Source organism: Garra rufa, chromosome 7 (genome assembly GCF_049309525.1).
Source record: "Garra rufa chromosome 7, GarRuf1.0, whole genome shotgun sequence".
NCBI lineage: Eukaryota > Metazoa > Chordata > Actinopteri > Cypriniformes > Cyprinidae > Garra > Garra rufa.
The window spans coordinates 3,882,314-3,910,092 of NC_133367.1; the positions used below are offsets into that span (position 1 = coordinate 3,882,314).

General features: G+C 34.1%; 1 protein-coding gene across 1 annotated transcript; it reads left to right on the top strand.

Annotated features, from left to right (window-relative positions):
* Positions 1-27,779, top strand: LOC141338981 (major histocompatibility complex class I-related gene protein-like). The gene is made up of 6 exons (XM_073844594.1): positions 1-223; positions 7,397-7,663; positions 7,758-8,036; positions 8,144-8,428; positions 15,662-15,948; positions 27,630-27,779. The coding sequence occupies exons 1-6, from the start codon at positions 1-3 to the stop codon at positions 27,777-27,779; spliced, it is 1,491 nt and encodes a 496-aa protein (XP_073700695.1).

Here is a 27,779-nt window from a genome sequence, read left to right on the forward strand (position 1 = left end):
ATGAAACTGCAGAAGTATTGTTTTGAAGGTATAACCTGGTTAAGAAATGATGAGGAGCAACTTGAAGATGTGGATCTTAGAAAGCTACTGCCAAATGAAGATGGGACCTTCGAGAATACGGTTAGTCTCCATGTTCCTCCAGACGAATGGAAGATGAATATTCCTGTGGTGAGAAACCCCTTTCAGGAGTTTCTGGATGAGAGTAAGATCAAGAGTAAAGAGGGTAAGTTGTCAAGAATGCAGTACAGTGTGAAATTCTTATATATATTTGTTTAATCATACGGTACAATGAAAGTGGCTAAGTTTGTCAAGCTTGGAATATGAGAAAACTATGGAAGCAGATTAGTCTCATTAATAATTCACGCACAATACACGATGCACACATGCGTGTCCCAATTCACGTGCACAAAAAAAATATATATATTCACAAAAAAAATTCACGTGCAAAAAATAAGAATATAAATTCATAAAATACGTTTCACAAGTTGCAAAACACAATTCACAGATTTACAACTGTGTACAACAATTTTGAATGTTTAAAAATCACGAGTGTATCACGGACTGTGAGTGTGTGAATAGCTTTTTTACGTGTGTATTTTTTAGACTTGCGTGTGTGTTTTTGAGACTCTCCTGGCAGCGAACTCCTCCCATGCGGGTCACTCGTACACTTTAGCCAATCAGATTTGAGCCTGTCGATCGACCAATCATAACCCGCTGTGGGCGTGCCTATCTTACGTTACGTCATCAGCGCGAGTCCAGTTCCAGAATTCAGATACGATTCAGCTGTTGATCGTCTCATTTGTAACTAGCCTAGTAAAGGTGTATTGTTTTATTTTGATTGCTTAAAAACTAAAGGTAAAATCGGTCGTTTAGACACACTCGTTAACGTGACCAGTTTAAGCCAGCGGCTGCTATGAAAACAGATAGTGTTGCCAAAGATGGTGTCTTGTGTTAGCCACAATGTCCTGTTTATTGGCCAAAATGAAGAAAGAATTCTTTTCATTGCCATGTTTTTGTTTAACAACGCTGGGTGTCCTCTGCCCAGTCTAGCTCCCACTTAGCACTGACCCTGCCTTTATTATTATAGCTTTATGTAATGATGAATATACCTCATGAGAACTCAGTGTATGAATAACGGTGTGTTTGTACTAACCATTTGTGCAACTGGATGCAGTGTTTAATTAAAACACACTAATCATTTTCCTTGCATTTTTCAGGATTTAACACTTTGGAACAACATCTGGATGACAGTTACAGGCCTCTTCATTCACATTAATCTTTGTCTTTTTATGTACTTCACCTTTATGCATTATTTTTTTTATGTAATCAACATTCATGTACTTTTTAAAATATTATATTATTGTGATACATAATTTTATGTTGAGCAGTGATGTAAAAATCTTTGAGATTACAATACACAAGCTGATGTTGGTTAGCAGCAATTGTATTTGCTTTAGTATTAACAGTTCTGGAATTTGCTGGTCAGTCAGACAGACTGATCACATAAAGGAATGCATCAAAGATTATTCAGTAAACTTCATTCAAGTTCCGACTTGTTTTGAATGTTTTAATTCTGACATACAACCAGAACATTTAACAATGCATAACAAAGCTTTATGCCTTAACAAATACAAAGTCATAGGGTACCATTCTAAAAGAAATGTAGTAATAATGCATGAGTTAAATCAGTTGAAACTGTTAAAATGGATGGGTTGCAGCATGACTGTTTTGAAAGAGTTACAGTTCCAAATGAAACTTCTAGATTCACATCACCTCATAATTTGTGGCAGAGGTTGAAATAGGAGCAGCTACTTGTACATCATAAGCATCACAATTCTGAAATAAATAATATCTGCAGGCTGCAGCGTAAACAAACTTAAATGAAATGTACATGGTTTACAATGTGTGTTATTAAATCGTCATCAGCTGAATGCGTGCCATCGTAGGATTTGAGACACAAGACAAGTTTGGCTCTGACAGCTCTTTCCTGTTTTCAATCAAAAAAACAAAACCACAAGAGACTGCTTGAAAAATATCCAAATAGATAATTTTCATTTTCTATTTATTTATATGTCCCATCTGTAAAAAACGTATTTTATGCTTTACATTAAGTTTATAATTTTAATATCTTTATGCGGTATGGTATCCACGTGAATGATTCTTTATTAAATCAACATAACAATCGATAAATATTAAAACATAATACACTCTGAGCAGCAGCTGGCTTACACTGGTCACGTTAACGAGTGTGTCTAAACGACCGATTTTTAAGTAAGCATGCAGTATAAAACAAAATGAGACGATAAACAGCTGAATCGTATCTGAATTCTGGAACTGGACTCGCGCTGATGACGTAACGTAAGATAGGCACGCCCAGGGGTTATGATTGGTCGATCGACAGGCTCAAATCTGATTGGCTAAAGTGTACGAGTGACCCGCATGGGAGGAGTTCGCTGCCAGGAGAGTCTCAAAAACACACACGCAAGTCTAAAAAATACACACGTAAAAAGGCTATTCAAACATTCACAGTCCGTGATACACTCGTGATTTTTAAACATTCAAAATTGTTGTACACAGTTGTAAATCTGTGAATTGTGTTTTGCAACTTGTGAAACGTATTTTATGAATTTATATTCTTATTTTTTGCACGTGAATATTTTTTGTGAATATATATTTTTTTTTCGTGCACGTGAATTGGGACACGCATGTGTGCATCGTGTATTGTGCGTGAATTATTAATGAGACTAATCTGCTTCCATAGAAAACACCTTAAGCATTTTTTATTCATGAATATCACTTGTGCACTGTATTTCAAATTTACTCAAATTGATTCAAAGTCATGTGGTAGATTTCATAAGTTTCATAAGTTTATTATTATTTTATTTTTGAAGAACCTGCAAAAGTACACTTCATCACACCACTTGCGTCTGTGGCGGGAGTTGGCCTATTCCTGTTTATTTGCGGTTTAGTCCGAATGATGGTGGTAAGTATCCCTGAATTGCTCTTACTTTTCATTATGTGAGAGAATGATGGGAGTGTCCTCAGCCAACACACAATCACTCAAAAATCGGGATTTACACATATTTAAATACAGTTAAAGTCCAAAAAATAATGCTAAATAAATAGTGTAATTAAAAATATCTTCAATTAATATTTCTGACATTGTTTTGCAGAGCTGAAGTTTGAGCTGGCAGTCTGTCGGAACGAAAGGCAGACCTAAATCTTTGAAGAGTTTCCTCCGTTTATCTGTTCAGGCCCCAGATTTCAGTCCAAATTGCAATCTTCCAGACCAAAACATGTTTCACTTTTGAATAATATTGTACTACATATTGTACTACAGTTTTTTTTTTCTTTAAGATAGAGCGGAAAAACCTAGGACTAGTTTTTTTGTACATCTTCTCAATCTTTTAACAAATTATTCAGAATGAACATGCAAATGCAAACTCATAATAAAAGTACCTTAAATGTGTTGCTGGATATTAAACTGGTAATATTAAAAATCGCTTCATCTGGGAAGCATCTGCTTCAGTGTTGTTTTCGTCAACGATGACGATGACGAAATCATTTCGTTGACGCCACTTTTTTTCATGACGATAACGAGACGATGACGAGATAAAAATGGCTCGTTGATGACTAAAACATGACGAGACGTGTGTGAGTTTTCGTTGACGAGACGAGAATAGACAAATGTTAGTGGGTGGTCCGTCAGACGTTTAAAATGCATGACATTTCCGCTTATTGTGCATGCCAGTTAAAACTTAAAAAGTATCTGACGCTATGGCAAGCCGTTTTAACATTAAATACTCTTTGCTATACTAGTATGGCAAGCCGTTTTAGCATTCCATCCTTGTTTTTATGTTCTAAAACATTCCTTCATTATTGTAATTATTGGTGAAAATAGTCGATCCGGAAGCTCACATTGTGTTGAACTATAGATCTGCTATTTTCACAACTTATAAGTGACACTACCCAACAGCAAAATACTTACTGACCTACATTAATTTGTTAAAAGACTACTTTTTTCCCTTTTTTTTTTACTAAAACTAGACTAAAACCTTTTTGACTTTTCGTCGACTAAAACTAGACTTAAACCTTTTTGACTTTTCTTCGACTAAAATTGGACTAAAACTATCACATATAGAAGTGACTAAAATTTGACTAAAATTAAGAAGCATTTTAGTCCAAAAGACTAAGACTAAGACTAAATCTAAGATCTGCTTTGCACAAACATCTAATGAGCGCCGTTAAGATATCAGAAGCCAAATTTTTGTTACCCCTCAAATTGTGCAAATTTAAAATTGCGGATCGAAAATATGGTTAATGTCAAGATGTCAATTTCATAAAAACTCCCCATATATTGCAAGAAAGTATTTACACTTGCATGCAGTTGGTTTTTATGTTGCAATGACTTATCGCAAATGTTGGTCACATAACATCAGTTAATGGAAATGGCATCAGTTCATAATAGGTTTTTAATTTACATTTATAAAATATCAAAAAACCTTTTGCGCAAATCTGTACTAGTCTGTGCAAATGGCAGAGCTCCTCGTGCACAAAAGCTTCTCTTGAGAGTAATTATCAATATTTATTAAAAATAATAATAGTAATATAATTTTTGACTCACCGTCGCAAAGGGGTGCAAAATTGTTTGAAAGTAGTACAATGCCTATAACTCGTGAACAGAATGAGATATGTTTGCCAAACTCAGAACACTTTTGTAAGAGCTCAATCTGAGGTCGCAGGACAAAAATCGTGGAGCTTGGCCACTTGGTGGGGCTATAAGAGGGAAAGGACATTTGCTTATCTCAAAAAAGCATGGGCAACATTTGTCAATGAAGTTTGAACACCTGTTAGACATGGTTAATACATGGCAGACATGAAATCGGCCACTGGGGGTGATATGGCTTTTTTTCAAGGACGTAAACCATTGTACATTGCACGTTTTTTTCGCCACAATTACTTGTGTAAGAGCTTAAAAATCTCAGAGTTTGGCCACGTGGTGGCGCTATACGAGGGAAAAAAACATAAAAATGACTATACCTACGTAAACATTTGTCCTGTCAACATGAAAATAGCACGGCCTTGGTCAAAAGTGCCACAAGTGTCTTTAAGGACATTTTGCATGTTTAAAAAAACAAAACAAAAAAACATGACCACCATTGTTTAATAAAGTTTGAGCACATATTAATGGTTAACACATGGTAGACATGGAAAATGGCCACAGGGGGTCATATCGCATTTTTCAATGGTGTAAACCATTGTACATTGTGCAAACTTCTTATTCAAGACAACTTTGCCTTTAGAACCACTGCTGTCAATCAAATAATTTGTTAAAAGATTGAGAAGATGTACAAAAAAACTAGTCCTAGGTTTTTCCGCTCTATCTTAAAGACAAAAACAAAAAACAAACAAACTGTAGTGCAATTCTCTATATCAATAATTATCAAAATAAAATTTGAAATTCACCCTTTGGGAAGCTATAACGTGGTTGTTTAGAAAAGGGGCCTGTCCGAATTTACCCCACATCCTATAAAGTCTAAAGTATAACTAGAAACTTCACGAAACCTGGTGAGCACATGCAACAGTTGATTCTGAACAAGCATGCAAAGTTTTAAGGAGATTGGACCACGGCTGGTGCTATAACAGTCATAATTGTTGCAAAACATAATATCTTTATGGTAAATTACCTGTATTTGCAAAAAAGTCTTGCTGCATAATGTCTTCTTTTTCATAAAAATGTCTTAAAGCACTTGAATTCTGTTTTTTTTTTTTCTAGTGAAATTTCTAGTTTGATGGGTTTCAACTGTAGAAAAAAAAACACATGCAGTTTCAATAAAACCGTTGTGGGAAAACAATATAAAGCTGAAACTGTAGTAAACATAACTTACCAGGGTCAGAAATTAATGAGGGCTTGTGGCAAAAATGCCCCATAAATTTAAGACAAAAAGAGCCTCTATGCAATTAAACAATGTATCACAGCTGTTGCGATTAAAATGAAATGTGAAAATTAATGAAAAGTTTTAATTTGCAGAATTATCCTATATTTAGATTCACTCACACTGCATCAGATTGCTTTTATGTGCTGTTTTGTGCAGCGATGAGCCATATATAACCACACAAAGCCAAGCCGAAACAGCTATCGAGTTATATTTGTGCGGTAGGTCTTAAAGTGACAGCAGCCTAATAAACCTGATGCTGTCTGTCAATCAAACAATAAACGACAGAGAGAAAATCACTCTTTTGTAACTTTAACTGTAAGGATTCATCTGTATTTATATTTTACGTTACATGACTGAATATAACTGTTAGATCTACCTGTTAGTAGAATGTCTAAAGTGGGCTAGCAGAATAAAATATTAACTGAAATGATCAAATGTCTGTCTGGGAATAGAAAAAAAAATAGGTTACCAAATGAAGCGACTTCAACTTTTAGGTAAACCATTACTCCCTAAACATGCATATTGCAACTCTTTATCTAGAGCAGCGTCTTCCCTCAGTAACCACTTCTTCCTGTCAATGTGCTAAAGACTACAGAGATTTTGCAGCACTTTTTGACAACTACATTTATTTAAGAGTCAAATGTATGGGTTTTCATCCATAATGAAGGTCATAGTTTTCTTCATCTGCATACCTTTTGTTTATACTGGTAAGATTTATTACATAACATCATTCAAGGTTGAATTATCTGTCTGTTGTTTGTTAACCATGTGAGTGCAAATTCAAGTGCTTAGCGCTTCAACTTTAACTTATTTAAGTTTAATGCCAAGGCAACAATTTTAACTTTCGTTTAGTTCAAGTTTTCAACTAATATTTATAGAATATTTATTAATTTTGTTTTATTTCATGTTTATTTTATTTAACAGGAATGATTTAATAGTGATAATGTGATAATATTGTATCCCTGATGTCTGATTTTTAATCACCTTTTTTCAAATATGAAACTATTTATTGTATTCCTTTATAGTATGTTTGTTATCCATTTTTTGTTTACTTTTTAATCTAGTCCTATATGAATAACTAAAGTTTAGACAATTTTAATGTTAAAAGGCCCAAGGTTGGTCTTTTTATCAAAGTTTAAGTGTAGACTTCTTTAAGTTTCTGTAAAGCAAGTGTACTCAACTAAACATTTTAATTTTATTTTATACAAAATGTTTTACAAAACATTGGACTCTAAAACTTTTATAAAATCTAAGTCATACGCCAAACCAAGTCATGTACCAAATTTGAAGTTGAAATCATAAAAATCGAACCGCGAAAATGTTTTATACTACAGTTTTAATTGTAATGCAAGATTTACTTAAGATCAAAAGTAAAAAAAACAAAAAACAGTTTGAATCAAACAGTAATTTTATGATGCTGTATGTCATGTGTTAATGTCTTCATGTTAATTGTTCAGAGTTGCACACCTTCACCACATTTTATACTGAAATAAATGGACAGACGATTGCAGGAATCCCAGAGATTTCTTCTGTAGCTGTCTTGGATGGACAACAGATTGATTATTATGACAGTGAGATAAAGAAGCTGATTCTCAGACAGGACTGGATGAAGGAGTTTGCATCTGGAGACAGATTTAAAGAATACACTGGGATCAGAGAACGAATACAGCAGACCAACAAAATCAACATTACCGTTCTGATGAAGCAATTAAATCACTGGCATGGTGAGTTAAAATACTTTATAGTTTTATACGTCAAAGAATTACCTAATATAACTAAAAAGAGAAGCTCTTATGGTTCCCACTGTTTCTCATTCAGGTGTTCATACGTATCAGAGGATGTATGGATGTGAATGGGATGATAAGACTAATATCTCACATGGGTTTGATGAGCACGGTTATAATGGAGAGAATTTCCTCTCACTAGATTTGAAATACAGCATGTACTTCGCATCTGTATGGCGTGGAGTACGCACAATGATAAAGTGGAACGATGACAGTGAACAACTTGAATTACTCAAACAATACTATGAAGATGAGTGTGTTGACTGGTTAAAATATTTCTTGACATTAAGGAAACTGGGTTTAGAGAGAAGAGGTATGCGAAGACAAAAGAGTCTTATGTTTGTGTTGATCTAACATACATCTGAAGACTTTAATTTTTTCTTTACATTGATCTCTATAGTTTTTTTTTTTTTTTTTTAGCTCCTGAAGTGTCTGTGTTACATAGGAATACCTCCTCTCCAGTATTGTGTCATGTCACAGGTTTTTACCCATCAGCAGTGAATATTACCTGGTTAAGAAATGAAGAGGAGCTTGATGAGGATGTGGAGTTTGGAGATCTACTGCCAAATGAAGATGGGACCTTCCAGAAGACGGTTGCTCTTCATGTTGCTCCAGATGAGTGGAAGAAGAATGAGTATTTTTGTCTGGTGGAGCATGAGGGAAACGCCGTCTGGATGGCCAAGGATGAGCTCAAAAGTAACTATGGTAAGTTGTGAAAGCACCAAAGCTGTGATTGTTTTTATTGTATTTGTTGGCAAAAATTTGATTTCATGTTGATATACAAAACATTATTCTTATTCTATGGCAGCCCATAGAATGACTCACAGGAAAGTTATGAAATTTGGCAAACTGATAGAGGACAATCTCAACATTAACCACCTCAAATTTGGAGTCTCTAACTCAGACTTTCTAGCACCACCACTTGGCCAAAATTTCCAAATTTTAACTTATGTTTATGCTTATAATTCACGCTGAGTCGACACCAAAATTCAAAATTCGTAAGGTCAAGCTTTTCAATATATTTAATAATTCGAAAAACCTATTTGTTTTTCCTGATTTTCACTAAATTTGGCTCAGATCATCTTCAGGCCATGCTGGCATAAAATTCCAGATTTCAGGTTGCTAAATCAAACTGTTCACTAATAATGTGTGAATGAATTCGACAAACATCATGCAAAAATGGATGTGAGGCTATATCTCTGCAACAGTTTGCTGTATTGATACTAAACGTGTGTTTTATAATAAACCATGACCGGTGGTGACCTGCACAGTTTCTGCATAGCGCCACCTAGTGGTTAGGAGATGATAAGTGGCTATTTTTGCTTAGAACCAATTATACTAAATTTGACCAAACTTCCTCTTCGACATTTTGATTTATGTTAAAAACCTACTTTTTCGAACTCCTTCTAGACTGTTGGTCCGATTTTCACAAAATTATACTGCATACTAGCAAAAAATTATGGATTTTGTGTTGATATACAAAATAGTTATCGTATTATTCTTACTGTTCTTCTTCTGGTCTGGAAGTCTATGGCAGCCCATAGAACCACTTGCGGAAAAGTTTTGAGATTTGGCACACTGATAGAGCACAGTCTCAACATTAACCAATTCAAATTTGGAGTCTCTAACTCAAACTCTCTAGCACCACCACTAGTCCAAATTTTCACTCATGTTTAAGCTAATAACTCATGCTGAGTCTACACCAAAATTCAAAATTCGGAAGGTCAAGTTTTTCGATATTTTTAATAGTTCTAAAAACGTACTTGTTTTTCCTGATTTTCATCAAATTTGGCTCAGATCATCTTAAGGCCATACTTGCATAAAATTCTGGATTTCAAGTTGCTAAATCAAACTGTTCTCTCTAATAATGTGTGAATGAATTTGACAATGAGCATGCAAAAATGGATGTGAGGCTATATCTCTGCAACATTTTGGCGTATTGAGACCAAACTTGTGTTTTATAATAGCTGTGACCAGGTGGTTAGGAGATGAAAAAAATGGCTATTTTTGCTTATAACAATTATACTAAATTTGGCCAAACTTCCTTTTCGACATTTTGATTTATATTAAAAACCTACTTTTTCGTACTCCTTCTAGGCTATTGGTCCGATTTTCACAAAATGGTACTGCATACTAGCAAAAAGTTTGTGTTGATATACAAAACATTATTTTTATTATTGTATATTATTGTATTATTTGTAGTATTCTTCTTCTGCTCTGGAAGTCCATGGCAGCCCATAAGAACCGCTTGTGAGAAAGTTATGAAATTTGGCACACAGTCTTCACATTGAACATCTCAAGTTTGGAGTCTCTAACTCAAACTATCTAGTGCCACCATTTGTCCAAATTTTCACTCATGTTTATATTTTAAGAAAATTCATTCTGAGCTCATGCTGAGTTCAACACCAAAATTCTAAATTCATAAGATCAGGTTTTTCGCAATTTTTAAAAGTTCCTGATTTTTAAATTTGGCTCAGATCATCTTCAGGCCATGTTGGCAAAAGCTTATGATCAAACTGTTCTCTAATAACATGTGAACAAATTCGATGAAGAGCACACAAAAATTAATGTGAGGCTAGCTCTCCGCAACGGTTTGGCGTATTGAGACCAAACTTGGTGTGTTTTATAATAACCATGACCTGAGGCTACTTGCATAGTTTCAGTGCAGCACCACCTAGTGATTAGGAGATATGAGAAATGGATATTTCTGCTTATAACTTCTGATTGGTTTGACTAAAAATCACAAAATTAGATTCTCTTGTCAAGTCGAGCCATACCCAATTTTCCCATATCAGCCATTTTGGCCATTTTCCCTTACTGACCATTCTCGATTTTGTCATAAATTGCTATATTTTATAGACGCATTGACGTATCTTTACGAAACTTGGTGTGTGTCTTTGGCACCATGTCCTGATGGTTCTGAAAACGTTTTGGGGCAGCACCACCTTGTGGTCAAATGTTATAATGACATTTACAAATGCTAATAACTTTTGAGTATATGAGCCTATTATGATGATAGATGGGTCATGGCGAGAACATCGATACCATTTATGCTAAATTTGGCCGAACTTCCTGTCTGACATTTTATGTTGAAAACCTACTTTTTCAAACTCTTTCTAGACCGTTGGTCCAATTTTCACTAAATTTAACTCTGATCATCTTCAGATCATGCTGGAAAAAAGTTATGAATTTTATGTTGATATATGAAACAGTTATTGTTTAACAGATCAACGAATTTGCTGGAATGATGCCAAACTGCGTTGACATATTTACACCAAACTGTGTGTGTGCCATTGTCACCTCACACTGACCACGCCACATCAATTTGATAACAGCACCACCTATTGGTCCAAAATAAAAAAAACATTCATTAACCATTAATAATGACATTTTCAAAAATGCTACTAACTTTTAATTGCATTAGCCTATTTCAATTAATCCTTATGCGGTCTTCGTTTTGGAATCACACCCATGGTCTTAAAACTTAAATTTTGTAACAAAATAATAGTAAAAAAAAAAAAAAAAAAAAAACGAAAAAATGTTTTCCCTGTTTATTAATGTTTTTACTCCACATTTGTGCAGTTTTCGCTGTTTTTATGCTATTTTGTAAATATATATAAATGATTAAATAAATATATATTTTTAATAGGTTTACATGCAAAAACAGCTTTTTATGTAAAATTCACTTTAAAATACCCACATTTTAAACTTTCATTCATGGGGATAACATGGATAATTTGATATGGTTTAGTGTAAGGTTTTTGCCCATTTTTTGGAAAATGCAGTTTTAAAAGTAAAAAAATATAACTTTTACCACTAGATGGCTGCAGAGCACTACTATTAACTAATTGCTATTTGACCAACAATAAGATATCTTTTCACAAGTTTTTCACAAGTTTTTTTCAGTTGAGTTCATATCTACATATTATGAAATCACAATTATTACAATAAAAAATATTTTTTGACAAAGTTAAGCATTTTTTGTACTGAAACAAAACCAGTTCTATTACATATTGAGTAACAGTACACAACATGAACAATAGAATGCAACAACATCTTTTTTTTTTTTTTGACAAATTATAAGAGAGCAGTTTTTATGGTCTCCAAATGAAGTCCTGTGTGTTTCATGATATGTAGATATGAAATCAACTGAAAAAAAAAAACTTGTGAAAAGATATCTTTCAGGTGGTCAAATAGCAAAAAGCATAAAGTGGAGCTCAGCAGCCACCTACTGGTAAAAGTAATTTTTTTTTTTGCGTTTAAAACTGGGTTTTTTATGAAAGGGAATTTTACAAAAAAAGCTGTTTTTGTGTAAAAACCTATAAAAAAATAATTATTTATTAATTTATATATATTTTAAAAATATCCGAAATCCTCCAAAAACTGCACACATGAGGAGTTAAAATATTAATAAACAGGAAAATAACATTTGTTTTGTTTTTTTAACTATTATTTCGTAACAAAAATTGCATTTTTTCTCCAGAGACCCCAAAGACCATGAACGTGAGTATTTTTTTCACACTAACATAAAATCAAGCTATCATTCCAATTTAATTTTTTATTTGTAGATCAAGATAGTGTTGACTGATTTACAAAGTCTCATACCATTTGGACAAAGGGAACATTTTTTTTAATTTTATCGAACACCATTCGGGGTCCAGAAATCCCCCGAAGACCGCATAAGGGTTAAACTGGTCTTTCATGCCATGAACAAAGATGCCAATTTTGACATAATCAGCCATTTTGATTTATGTTGAAAACCTACTTTTTCTAACCCTTCCTAGAACATTTGTCCAAATTTTATATTGCTGTTTCTGTATATTATTGTATGTTTGCTGATTATGTTTTTTTTTTATATTTGTGAATGACTTTCAGATGTATACTTCAAAATACTTGTGTCTGTGATGGGAGTTTCCCTTCTCCTGTTTATTTGTCTTCTAGTTCGATGGATGCTGAAGTATGTTTATTTGTATTTTTTCTGCTCTTTCTCTGAACTGCTCTTATTTCTCATTATGCCTTCATCAGCTGTAGGTTGATCGGAATGTTCACAGATATTTTACTGTGTATGAGTTTAAATTTCCAAATCTAGCTTTACAAAAATGGTCAAAGCCAAATGTTTGTTTTTAAGCAACATTTTAGAGAAACAGATTGATTGGAGAATTTGCTAGTTTTTTTTTTTTTTACAAATCCAAAAATTTGGGATTTGTAATGTTCACCTGCTGTTTCAGTGTTTATACAAATAGCGTAATTAAACAAATATCTTCAATTATTATCCATTACATTACTTTGCAGAGCTGACGTTTGAGCCGGCAGTCTGTCTTAGAACGAAAAGCAGACGTAAATCTTTGAAGAGTTTCCTCCGTTCATCTGTGGAGACCCCAGATTTCAGTCCACGTGAATCTTCAGGACCAAAACAAATTTTTAGTGTTGAATAATATCCACAAGGATGTCATAAACCTGCATCAGTGGCAGTTTTTGCTCACTTGGTGCCTCAGACAAGATACAAAATGAAGGAATAAGAAAAAACACATTCTAGCATACAGTACCATGGTGGATTTGAAGGTGCAAATGCAAACCAGCTAAAGAACATCCAGATGCTGTCTGTATATGAAGCTCATGTTTATAGCAGCTGCCTTAAATGTATTACTATGTGTCATCTCGTCTTTCCATTTGTAAATATTTCAAAAGAAAATGACCTGTAAACAGTGCAAGCAATCAAGATTACTCATTTTAGGTAACATATTCACATTACTTTTGGATTACTTTTGACATTGTTTGTTTATAGATTTGGAATTAATTAAAAAGTAAGACCATACCCTGCTAGCCTAAGCTGGTTTTAGCTGGTCATCCAGGCTAGTCTTAACTGGTCAGCAGGCTGTTTTTAGAGGGGTTTTGGCCACTTCCTTAGCTGGTCAGACTGGGAGACCAGCTGGAACAACCAGCCAAAACAAGGCCTGATCAGCCTAACCAGGGAGACCAGCTAAAGCCAGTTACTTCCAGCTTAAACCACCTAAGACCAGCCAACCAGCCTAAATGACTAAATAACATTTTCTAACTTCAACTGTAAATATTTGTTTATGCTTATATAGTAAAAACTATCAAGTGTTATTTTCCATTTGATTTCTCAAGTACCTGCATATTACTGTCAGATCTGCCTGTCAGTACATTGTATAAGTAAGGGATAATCAACGGTTTGCCGTGCGTTAAAGGATTTTAAATGCACGACGTGGAGGCTAATAACCACCCGACGCGAAGTGCATTTTAAATCCTTTAATGCACGGCAAGCCGTTGATTATCCCGCTTATTCCATGGTTATAGACAAATTAAAACTAGGATTGATATTTGCAGCGCAAAATTTGACTGAATGGATAAAAAAGACGGTTATTTTCGTCAGTTTTGACACGCAGCTCTAGCATTCTGCCTGCTTCAAATCAGACCCAGAGATTAAATAGTCCGGTAAAATCACATTTATTTGAATGAAATATAGCATTGGTTTCAGTAGATTATCGATCAATACAATTTTAGTACAATGTTTCTTTTTTTTTCAATTTATAAGTTCACTGATTACATGTAATTGCATGTAGGACTTTTATGATTTGAAATGTAAAAAAATAAACGTTAAAAATTCTGTGCAGCTGTTGCAGTTTTAATAGTTTTTTCATTAAAATGGTAGTAGGAAATCATATACAGCTGAAAAAAGCAAGTTTCAATGCTAATTGCATAACGGTATGTGCAACATCAGCTAAATGTGTATGTAAATAAATATTGTGTGTTTTGCTAAGTATGTTTATCTTTTCCCATAACTCACAATTTAGACTTTCTGTATTCTGTGATTTAAAAAATGTGACCCTGGACCACAAAACCAGTCTTAAGTCGCTGGGGTATATTTGTAGCAATAGCCAAAAATACATTGTATGGGTCAAAATGATTGATTTTTCTTTCATGCCAAAAATCATTAGGAAATTAAGTAAAGATGATGTTCCATTAAGATTTTTTGTAAAATTCCTACTGTAAACATATCAAAATGTAATTTTTGATTAGTAATATGCATTGTTAAGTACTTAATTTGGACAACTTTAAAGGTGATTTTCTCAGTATTTTGATTTATTTGCACCCTCAGATTCCAGATTTTCAGATAGATGTATCTCGGCCAAATATTGTCCTATCCTAACAAACCATACATCAATAGAAAGCTTATTTATTGAGCTTTCATATGATGTATACATCTCAGTTTTGTAAAATTTAACCTTATGACTGGTTTTGTGGTCCAGGGTCACAAATAAATACATTAATGAAATTACCAGTCCTGAGTTTTGTATATAGTATTAATAAAAATGATAGCTTTCCAGCTGATTAGTAAAATTCTGATGCATTTGTCTTTTACCCAGAAACCTTTTAAACATCAAATTCAGACTTACGTAATGGTGAGTAAATGATGAGCTTTTATTTTGGGTGCACTGTTCCTTTAAATAATACACCACTCGATAGCATTCATAACTTTTATTAGCCGTCATTCTACTTTGTTTGTTGCCTTACACTAGTATTGTGTGTAGCAATGATATGTATTTATTTTGCTTGGGAACAACTAACCTTGGTGTACTAACTCGTTTTCCCCCCTTTTAAGATCTGTTGACTCTTTTATAGGTCACTCTCCATTCCTCCAGTGTCTCTCAGAGAATTAAACTCTTGGGTTTCAGATGATAAACCCCTAAATCGCGTAATTTTCCGCCTCACGGGGCCGGCGTGTCCACCTCTGAAATATTGTTCTTGCTAATGAAAATGAAGAGACACTCGACACGTGACGCGCTATTTGGCACGCGCGGCGTCGTGGAGCTTCGGGAGGAATATAAACAGGTTTTGTCGTGTGTTTTGGCTCACCTCCCCTGCCCTCTTGTTTGAAACAGCGAGAGTCCCCCCCTCTCTCTCTCCTCCCAGCAGGTTTATTCTCGTTCTCGGGGGCCCGAGCGCTTGCAGCGCGATTCCAGCAGCCATTAGCTCGACAAGAGGTAGAGAAGATGAGCGCACTGGCGGGTAAACACACACACACATGTGCGCGCTCCCGCTCCCCGCTGCTCGCCGCGGGCTCCATCCGAGACTCGCTGAAGATATCCAAGCCCAAATTACATCTTCAGTTTCTCTCATCCAGAGGCCTGCAAACAATCCTGCGGCTCGAGGAGCTTAACAATGTCATCTCTGACCTCTGGAGAACAACCACTTACACTCGCGTGCCTGCGCTTCCTCAACACCACAGTTTAGCTACTCAGTTTTGTCTTGTTATTTATATGCTTTCTGGCAGACATTTTAGATAGTAACTAGGTTTTAATATGGAGATTTATCCCGCCTAATTGAACTCTGGTTGCCAGGGTGCAGCTTCTGTTGTGGTTCTAGGATATTGTACTGCTATTGCTATTATTGCAGAAGTGGTTGCTAGGGTCTTCTGTATTTATAGGTGTTGCTATGCAAGTGGCAAACTGTTACGTTGGTTGCTAGATAATTAGTGAGCAGTTGTTAGAGTGTTAAAAGAGGTTACTGTTGGTTTTCCAGGTGTTGTGGTTTGTTGGCAAGGAATAGCTAGAAATTCCTCATTGGTACGTTGCTAGGGTATAAAAAATTATTGCGAGGGTATTACTAGGTGCTTTCCTATGTGTTCTGGTGTGGCTAGGATGTATCTGGGGGTTCTTAGTTGTCAGGGCATCGCTAGACAGTTGTTAGGCTGTTAAACGTGGTTGTTAGGGTCTTACTAGGTTCTTTCCTATCTGTTCTGCTTCATTGTCAAGGAATAACTAGGTTTTATGAGTGGTTATATAGATGGTTACTAGGATGATGTGTAGTTGTTACATTGTGGCTAGGATGTATCTGGGGCGGGGGGGTTCTTAGTTGTCAGGGCATTGTTATGCAGTTGTTAGGCTGTTAAAAGTGGTTGCTAGGGTCTTACTAGGTGCTTTTCATTGTGTTCTGGTTCATTGTCGAGGAATAACTATGCAGTTTGGCTTTTTAACTGGTTATACAGATGGTTGCTAGGATGTATCTGTGGGTTCTTAGTTGTCAGGGCATCGCTAGACAGTTGCTAAGATGCATTGTGGCTAGGATGTATCTGGCGGGGGGGTTCTTAGTTGTCAGGGCATTGTTATGCAGTTGTTAGGCTGTTAAAAGTGGTTGCTAGGGTCTTACTATGTGCTTTTTATTGTGTTCTGGTTCATTGTCGAGGAATAACTATGCAGTTTGGCTTTTTAACTGGTTATACAGATGGTTGCTAGGATGTATCTGTGGGTTCTTAGTTGTCAGGGCATCGCTAGACAGTTGCTAAGATGCATTGTGGCTAGGATGTATCTGGGGGGGGGGGGGGTTAGTTGTCAGGGCATTGCTGTGCAGTTGTTAGGATGTTAAAAGTGGTTGCTAGGGTCTTACTGGGTGCTTTCCTATTTGTTCTTGTTCGTTGTCACGGAATAGCTATGCAGTTTGGGTTTTATGAGTGATTACATAGGTGGTTGCTGGGATGCTATGTAGTTGCTACACTGTGGCTAGGATGTAGCCTGGAAAAATCCAGACCCTAATCTATTAAGATTAAGGGTCTGGGATCAAGCAATGAAACTGCCTAACTCGAGGGGCGGCACCAAGCATGCATTTGAAACTCTAACTGCACGCAATTGGATAACGCCACGACCAATCACAACAATACATGCTTAGCTACCAGCAGAGCTAAATGATGTTTCATTAACAAAGTTCGGGAGAAGCGCGTCAGGTGCTTAGCGTAAACATCACAAGTCAATCAGCGCCATAGGTTTAAATACAGCTGACTCACCTCAATTCACTCGATGGTTTATCAGTAAATCTCCACCACCCCATCTCATCACTCCGAGTTCTCGCTACTCCTATTGGGGGGTAACGTACTCTGGGTTCGGGCCACTCCTGAGCTCGGAGCCCTTCACCGGACAGCACGCCAAACATGCACTACTATTCTCCGGCTAATTATATGTAAGCGTGAACTCGTGAACTGATAGATTAAACTCTTGCCGTATCCAGTCGGCAAAACAGCAAAAACGTCCTTCTTGCAAAGGAACGATTCGAGTTTTCGGGTTTTCTGTTCCTCTTTTATATGGAAAGCCAAGTCTAACTCGTTCATTGTAGCGGCCAAAGCCGTTTCAAACAACTTGTTGTTCATCTGTAGCGACAGCGATCTTTCAAAGTTTACTATATGATTCGGACGTCGCAGTGCTGTCATCATGAGCTTAGCTCGCCTCTGGCCCGCCTACATCAGATACACCGATTTGATTGGTTCCCACAATTGCTTACGTATTGCAGTAACCTGCATCATTGCTCGATGCAGAGACAATTCAAATTGTGCTCTCGCGAGACCTCTGGATTTCCAGGGTAGCTAGGATGTATCAAAGGGGGTTCTTAGTTCTTAGTCAGAGCATCACTATACAGTTGTTAGGGTGTTAAAAGTGACTGCTAGAATATTCTTAAGTGGTTTCTAAAGGGGGTCGCACACCGAACGCGAAGCGCAGCGCCGCGTCGCATCGCGCCACGTCGCATCGCGCCACGTCTTTTAAATTTGAACACAGTTTTCTATGAGCATACGCACACCGGCGGCGCCATTCGGCGTCTGTCCGCGGTGCCCACCTACGACTCAGGAAGCTGTTCACATTTCTGCCGCGCCACAGAGCGCCATCTGCATAGTTTTATATTAAAGAACATCATATTTGTCTCAAATCGTCCTATTAGATAAAAAAAACAAGATACCACTGCTGCAAAATACTACTTACATTAGGTTTACAGCTTGAAAAAAAATGTAAACCTATATAATTAATTCATATTTTATTTTCTCAATACATTTTTTCATACGCAAAATCTAAAGTCCTATGTAACATTTGCCTGTCGTAATTACATTCACTGTCTTTGACTGCCACCTACTGGATTTACAAGGTCACAACCGTCACTTGCAGTTCAGAACTTCACTGAAAAATGAGCTGGCGCGTATAGAATGTGCGCGTCCGGTGTGCGATACCTCCAGCTGTCCTCGGCGCGACGCAACGTTGCGCTGCGTTTCTCGTCCGGTGTGCGACCTCCTTAAGGTGTATTTGCTAAGGAATTTGTAAGCAGTTATCGGTTCATCGGTGGTTGCTAAGTGATAGCTGAGATGGTTGCTAGGATGTTGCTATGTGATTATGTTGCCAAGGCCTTTTCTAGAGTGTTCTGTATTGGCGCAACAATGCTTTTTGCTATGAAGTTGCTATGGTGTTATGGGTGGTCGCTCGGGTATTAGGACTGTAGGTTTTTTGGGATGTTTTATGGGTGGTTTTTAACTCTACAGAGTACTGTAGAAATGTCTAAGGAATTTCTAGACAGTTGGTAAGATGTTATGGGTGGTTGCTAGGGTGTTACTATGTGGTTGCTTGGTGTTTTCCTCCTTCAATGTAACTCTATTGTAACTCTATTTCTATTGTGAGTTTAGCGTGGTTGCTAGTACATTGTTTTCAGTTGACAGGACATTGCTGATGTTGCTAGGGTTGTTACAGGTGGTTGCTTAGGTGTTGCTATTTAGTTACTCGGGTGTTCTAGGTAGTTGCCAAATAATTTGTTGTCAGTTAAAGGTTCATGGGTGGTTGGCTAGGTGATTGCTGGGGTGTTTGGGATGGTTGCTAGGATGTTGCTATGTGATATCTTCTAGGGTGTTCTGTGTTAGTGTAATAGTGCATTTTGCTATGAAGTTGCTAGGGTGTTATGGGTGGTTGCTAAGGTTTTACAACTGTAAGTGTTTTGGGCTGTTGTTGAGTAATTGTTACGTGGTTATTAGGGTTTTATAGATGGCTAGACATTTCTACAGTCCTTGGCAGTTAGTAAGATGTTCTGGGTGGTTGCTAGGGTGTTACTATGTGGTTGCTAGGTGTTTTCCTCCTTCGAAGGTAAGTCTATTGGACTTTGTCAGATTTCTATTGTGCGACAGGATAATTCGAGGCATCGTTCATGTGTGTGGCTCAGATGGTGAGCTGAAGTCTAATAGACTAATTCATTTTGCACAAATTGAAGCTGGAATTGAGTCATTCTGAAACACCTCACAATGATCACAATATAGAATGACACAGATTCTGCTACGAGGTGAACTCAATCCGCTCTCATGTCATCACACAGCCGTAATTTGATCGGGTGTGAAGTGTTTTTGACACATCCGGACTTAAGAGCTGTCGTGGTCGTTGATTGGCTGTCAACACCTGTACAGCTTTAACAGGAAGAGGAAATCAGGACTCTTAATGAGCAACCTGGTGATGGCCTCAAATCCATGTGTGAAAATGAACTAGATACAAATTAATGCTACTCCGAAAACGTCCTTAGATATATAGGTTTTAATGCTACTGTATTGTGGCCACGCCCACCTTTGTAGTTAAATGACTTTAGAATGGTGTTTTAAAGCATTTTATGGTATCTTCACAATGTTTCAGGACTAATAGTGACTCTGAACAACTAACAAGTGTTGCGTAAAAGACCAGAGAGAACAAGATGATGATGAAGGGCCACAGGCTCCCTCTAGGGTGGGCGTATTTGATTAATTTGATTTACGATTTCAGTGACCAAACCGTCATTAAACGCATGTTCATTACCTAGGAGCCCGTGAACAGATTGCAAGGCCGTAAACCGCCGTCAGAAGCCATTTGCGAAGAAGACGAGAGATTAAACATGAAGAAGAGCGGCAGAATGGTGCCAGCGGCTGGTATATATAGATCTTCGCTCCACAACATGTATTATGAATCCAGACAAATGGGCTTTTGCTGTCTCTGCTGTACAGATGAGTTCATAAGCCCTTGTTCGGCTGTGAAACAACAGCCTCGTGTGTGTTTATGAGCTTTAAACAGGGAAAGATGATCGTGAGATGCTCTGGTGTCGCCGAATGAAGAAAGACACCACATTCGGTTTTAGTCAAACTAGTCTTCCAAAAGAGGATTTTTGGATTTATTTTCCCGCCCCACCATTGCCTCTTCCATTTGTTATGATTTGGCGGCTTTCAGAAACAATTCCTTGTTGGTTTCAACTCGTGCTGATTCTGTTGTTTCAAATCCAAACGAAATGATCCAAAAATGTGCTTTTTTGTAGCAAAATTACATGATTTATGACTGACTAAAATGCCTAACTTTACCATGGCAAACCTATAAACAAATGCATTTTTGCTGACTGTTACTGTAAAACCAAATGAAACGTTCCTGAAACGTTGTTATTTGGTTTTTGTATTAAAATTTCATTAGAGTGATTATTTAATTTCACCATATCAGACCTATAAATCAATGCACTTTTTAATGTTTAATTTAAAAGCACAGATTGTTACTAAATCCAAATGAAACGTTCCAGAAACGTTGCCGTTTTTCTTTTGTTTTTTTTTTGAGGATATTTATAAATGGATTTATAACTTTACCACATCAAACCTAGAAACATAATTTTTCACTGTTTAATTTTACATTTAATCTGCAGATCTTAACTTTAAATACAAATTAAATTTTCCAGAAACTTTGGTGTTTTTTTTGTAGTAAAATCACAATATAATGTTTTGAAATGGAACTTTACCATGTCAAACCTATAATGCATTTTTGCAGATTGTTACTGTAAAACTAATCAAAACGTTCCTGAAAGGTTGTTGTTTTCGTGGTTTCTGTAGTAAAATTACATTAGAATGATGATATAAAATGTATTTACGACTTAAATGTTTAACAACTTTACCACATCAAACCTACTAACATAGAAATATTCATTTTTATAATTTAAATCTGCCGATTGTTCCTTTTTTCTTCTTTCTCTCTCTCTTTTTTTTTTTTTTTGGTAGTAAAATTATATTAGAATGATGTTTGGAAATGTATTTATGACCTAAATGTTCAACAGCTTTACCATATCAAACCTTAAAACATAAATTTGTGCGCTTTCATTTAAGTTTTATTTATTTAATTTAAATGTTCAGATTGTTACTTTAAATACAAATGAAAACTTCCAAAAAATTATGCTGTTTTTTTGCTGTTAGAAATGTTGCTGTTTATTTTTTTTATTATTTTTTTTTCTGTAGTAAAATAACAGTAGAATTACGTTTTGAAATGTATTCGAGTCAAAGACGAAAAAGGGTTTAAGCATAAAAACAATAAGTGTAATACTGCTTTAAATTTATGTTTTTCCAAAAAAATAGTTTGTTTAATTTAGACACAGAATGACATGGAATTCTTCAATCAAGAAGGATTTTCTAGACAAGTCAAAATTATTGTGTTGTTTTAAAAAAAAAGTCAAAATTAAGTGTTTTTGCTTAAAACAAGCATAGTATTACCCAAAAGAATAAGAAAAATAATCTTATTTCAATCAGAAAACTAGATTATTTTGCTTGTTTCAAGCAAAAACTCACTTAATTTTAACTTTTTTTTTCTAAAAACAAGAAAATAATTTTTACTTGTCTAGAAAATCCTTAATGATTTAAGACTTTTTAGATATTTTGGCTGGAAACCACATATGACCAGTGGATGAAAAGACTCAAACCGGAAATTGAAAGGATTTTTGTGATATGTTTTTGTAGCGGATCTAAGAGTTAAGATCTAAGACAGCGATCCAGTCTATCCGTACAAGACAAAAAAAAAGATCGAAGTAAGAAAAGCATATAAGAATTTATCAGTATTCATTTTTACTCATTTAAAACACAATAAAATGTAATATTCTCCCTTATACTTTTATATATTTTAAATATGTACAAGTCAGAATAAGCATGTTGTTTGATTATTTACAAAAAATGCTTTTTTGTCTTGTTTCCAGCCAAAATATCTAAAAATTCTTAAATCAAGAATGATTTCTAGACAATTAAAAATTGTGTTGTTTTCAGAAAAAAAGAAGTCAAAATTAAGTGAGTTTTTGCTTAAAAAAGCTAAATAATCTGCCAATGGGCTAAAAAAAATAATCAATCAGAAAACTAGATTATTTTGCTTGTTTTAAGCAAAAACTCACTTACTTTTACCTTTTTTATTTCTGAAAACAAGACAATAATTTTTACTTGTCTAGAAAATCCTTTGTGATTTAAGAATTTTTTAATATTTTGTCTGGAAACAAGACAAAAAAAATTAAGTAAGAAAAGCATATAAGAATTTATCAGTAATAATTTTTACTCATTTAAAACACAATAAAATTTAATATTCTCCCTTATTCTTTTATATATTTTAATATGTACTGAATGACACTGTAACATTACTTTAACCAAATTTTGACATTTTATTCTCCAAACACTTATTTGAAATCTTAAAAGTAGACACTTTACTTACAATAAGCACATAAAACTTAGATCAAATCAACAAAAATCAATTCATGACATATTAAAAGACAAATTACTTTCACCCAAAATATTTGTAATTCTACATTTTTAAATTTGCCACTATCATATACTACAAAAAAACTTTTCTTACGTAGATTTTTTGTTGTTTCCAGCCAAAATATCTAAAAATTCTTAAATCAAGAAAGATTTTTCTAGACAAGTAAAAATGATTGCCTTGTTTTCAGAAAAAAAGAAGTCAAAATTAAGTGAGTTTTTGCTAAAAAAAAAAAAAAAAAAAAAAAAAAAGCAAAATAATCTGCCAATGGGGTAAAACAAATAATCTTATTTCAATCAGAAAACTAACCTAATTTTAACTTTTTTTTTTTTTTTTTCTCGAAACCGAGAATAATTTTTACTGGTCTAGAAAATCCTTAATGATTTAAGAATTTGTAGATATTTTGGCTGGAAACAAGACAAAAAAATGAAGTAAGAAAAGCATTTTTTGCAGTGAAGGCTTTGCCCATTTGTCAGTAAGAATTTTTACTCATTTAAAACACAATAAAATGTTATATTCTCCCCTATTATTTTATATATTTTAATATGTACAGTTAAAAGTCAGAAAGTAAGTTAAGTAATGAACAACCTGGTGATTGCAAAAAAAGTAAGTTACTTTTAAAAGTCAGAATAAGCTTGTTGTTTGAATTTTTACATAAATATTGTGTGAAAAATGAAAATGTAATATTATTTCAACCAAATGTTAACATTTTATTCTCCAAAAACGTATTTAAATCCTTAAAGTAGAAACTTTAAGTACATAAACCTTACATAACGTACAAGGTTACAACGTCTTTGACCCATTTATGACTTACCTAAATGTTAAACAACATAATATAAAACCTTAAAAACATACCTTTTTACTGTTTAGTTAAATGCGCAGATCGACAACAGCCTCGTTTGTATGAGTTTTAAAGCGGCAAAAAGGATCACATGACGGCTCTGGAGTCACCGGATGAAGAAAGACTGGTTCGATTACATCCAGCAAGAATAAAACAGACAGGAGGGTGAGTAAATAAACACAAGACTGTAGTTTTTGGATTTATTTTACCGCCCGGCCATCGGCTCCTCCATTCGTTATGATTTGCCAGCTTTCAGAAGCGATTCCTCGTCGGTTTCAGCTTAACTCCCGTTGACTCGCGCCATTACGCCACGGCATTTCCGGCGGGAGAGAGCGCGCGTCTATCGGGTAAAGCGCGCGACCTCTTTGCTTGCTTTCCCTCAGAGCGTAAACGCAGGAAGATGAAGTGGATGTGTCGTCTTGTGTAGCCTCTGTAAGGACGCTTCTGCCGGGCATTTTGTCTTGTTTTTTTCCTAAATAAGAGCCTGATGCTGAAAGGAAATACATCACTGCTCCAATAAATGTGATATATTTGTAGATATAGAGGTATTTGTCAAAGCAACACCAAGCGAAGCAGCTTCAGCAGAGGCGGCCATGTTGTTTAGAAGCAGCTCTGAGGCGGCTGGAAGCCAGTATACATTTAATAAAAGATAAATAGTTATATTTTTCATTTCAATTGATTTAAAAGGTAAAATATGACCTGCTCATGTTTTAAGAGGTTAATGTTGACATTTCTGTATGTTGTTTTCAGTTTCGCTGTTGTATAGAAGCAGCTCTGAGGCGGCTGGAAGCCATTATTTCAGTTAATATACATTTAATAAAAGATAAATAGTTATTTTTTCAATTTCAATTCTTTTAAAAGGTAAAATATGACCAGCTCATGTTTTAAGAGATTTATGTTGACATTCCTGTATGTTGTTTTTAGTTTGGCTGTTTAGAAGCAGCTCTGAGGCGGCTGGAAGCCATTATTTCATTTAATATACATTTAATAAAAGATAAATGGTTATATTTTTAATTTCAATTGATTTAAAAGGTAAACTATGATCAGCTTATGTTTTAAGAGATTTATGTTGACATTCCTGTATGTTGTTTTTAGTTTCGCTGTTGTTTAGAAGCAGCTCTGAGGCGGCTTGAAGCCATTATTTCAGTTAATATTATATATTTAATAAAAAATAAATAGTTATATTTTTAATTTCAATTCTTTTAAAAGGTAAAATATGACCAGCTCATGTTTTAAGAGGTTTATGTTGACATTTCTGTATGTTGTTTTCAGTTTCGCTGTTGTTTAGAAGCAGCTCTGAGGCGGCTGGAAGCCATTTTTTCATTTAATATACATTTTATAAAAGATAAATGGTTATATTTTTAATTTCAATTGATTTAAAAAGTAAAATATGACCAGCTTATGTTTTAGGAGATTTATGTTGACATTCCTGTATGTTGTTTTTAGTTTGGCTGATGGTGTTTTTGGTTTTCTCAGTAATCCTGACCCTTGGATGCTCCACGGCAAGATGACAAGCTGCGACAAAACTCGAAAGTTTGTAAGTCAATCCCCGACATCTGCCATCAAACAAACAAACACGCGCACATACGCGGGTAAACAAACTGCCATGAGGGCGAGCTGGGCGACTGATGACAATAGATGAATCAACATGGAAATTAGAGAGGAAGTCAGAGAGCACAAATCAGCTCCTCTGAGAAAGAGAGACGAGATGAGATGAGAGGACAGAGAGAACCGTACATCTGAAACCGGAGAATAGTAACAGATCCATTCACTTCCTGTCTGTGCTCTTTAGTGTGTGAGAAATGAGGATTAGAGCGTCTCAAATCATCGTAGGCAGGCTGTATAAGCTTCAAGTCTTTGTAAATATTAAGACAAGGGTGTCTTTAGTGTGGTTCAGCTTTTAAATATATATTTTTAATGTTTAATATTTCAAGAATTTAATAATATTTAATTAACTTTTTACATATTTTAAATGATTTTGTAATTTTTCGATGTATTTTAAACTATAAATTATAGAATTTTTAAAAAATGCATTTTAAATAGCTTCATATTAATATTCTATCTATTTGTTTTTTATACATTTTTAGTTATAATTTTATATTTAGTTTTAAATGCATTTGAAATATTTAATATTAATGTTTTATTAGACATTTTATATTTGTACATATATTAAACAACATTGTCTTTTAATATATTGTATTTAATTTAGTTTTTAAAAATATTTAAAAATATATTTAAAATGTTTTGTTTTTAAATGCTTTGTAAGTATTTTATATTAATACTTGTGTACTTTTGTTTTTATACATTTAAAATTGTATATTTTGTAAATGCATTTTAAATTTATTTTGTATTATTTGATGCATGTTTTCACAACGTTTTATGATGTTTTTGTTTTCTTGTATATGCACATAATATATGTTATATAATTTTATTATATAACTTTGTATATATTTATATATATTAATTATATATCATTTGTATAAATTATGACAAATAAAAAATACAGATTTTTAACATGCATTATAAATAATTTATATTAATATTTTATTAGACATTTTAGAATTGTATTACAACATTTTATATTAATATATTTTATTTTTGTTTTTAAATGTTTTAAAATATATTTTACATTTTGTAAATATTTTAATATTAATACTTATGTACTTTTTGTTTTTAGACATTTTAGATATAGTGTTATATTTTGTAAATGCATTTTAAGTTTAGATTATTTTATTAGATGCATATTTTTCACAACATAATTTTAAATGAATATTTTTTATTGTGTATATTTGTATTAATTATTTTATTCATAATTATGTATTATATTTTTTAATATTTCTATAAATTATGAAAAAAATAAAAGTATTTTAAACATGCATTTTAAATATTTTATATTAATGTTTTATTAGGCATTTTATAATTGTGTATATATACATACATACATACATACATACATTTATTTATTTATTTTATTTTTATTAGTATTTTTTTACATTTTGTATTAATATATTTTATTTAAAAAAATGTATATATATTTTCAATTTTGTATTTTTAATGCATTGCAAATATTGTATATTGATGTTTATGGACTTGTTTTTATACCTGTTAGATATAAAGTTATTTTGTGAATTCATTTTCAATTTTGTTATTTTGTTAGAAGTATTTGATAATTTTTATGCATTTTTCACAACAATATTTTGTATACATTTTATTTGTTTTCTTGTATTTTATATATTTTCATTGCTTACTATATTTGTTTATATATTATTTTTTTATATATTTTTGAAATGCATTTTAAATATTGTATGTTAAAGTTTTATAAAATGTTATGTTTTTAATATAATTGTAAATGAGTATTATAATTTTGTATTTTTTAATAATTGTGTAATTGTGTAAATCTAGAATATTATTAATAATAACTAATAGTATATCAATAATACTAAAATAACACTAAATGCACAAACAATGGATGCATTTAAAATATGTTTGATAACATATTTGTAATAAATAATTTGTAATATTTTTTAGATGTAATTTTATATAGATTTTTAAATGCATTTAAAATAGTTATTTTTTATTGCATATATTTTGTATGTAATTCTAATAAATAGTGTAGAACAGTAGTTTGAGTGTTTAAGGATAGTTTGCAGTCAGTGTCATCTATCTTTGTGTGTGTCAGGAGACAGGCGTCTTGTTTTCTGTCAGATGTTTGTTAATGATCTGTGTTTGATTGGTTTGTGTGCGGCAGACGCTGAGTGTTGTATGGCTGAGGTCAGGTCGGTTGTGTCGCCGTCTGACCCGCAGAACACCTGAGAGCGACCCCAGAACAGCCTCATTAGCAGAACAAACGGCCCGCTGCACACTAATGAGCTCACAGCCATCCCTGTGTTTCCTCTAA

Coding starts and splice junctions, on each gene's coding strand:
- LOC141338981 (XM_073844594.1), top strand. CDS start 1: ATGAAACTGCAGAAGTATTGTTTTGAAGGTATAACCTGGTTAAGAAAT. Junction 224..7,396: donor TAAGATCAAGAGTAAAGAGG/GTAAGTTGTCAA, acceptor TTAATTGTTCAG/AGTTGCACACCTTCACCACA. Junction 15,949..27,629: donor GAACAACCACTTACACTCGC/GTGCCTGCGCTT, acceptor TGTGTGCGGCAG/ACGCTGAGTGTTGTATGGCT.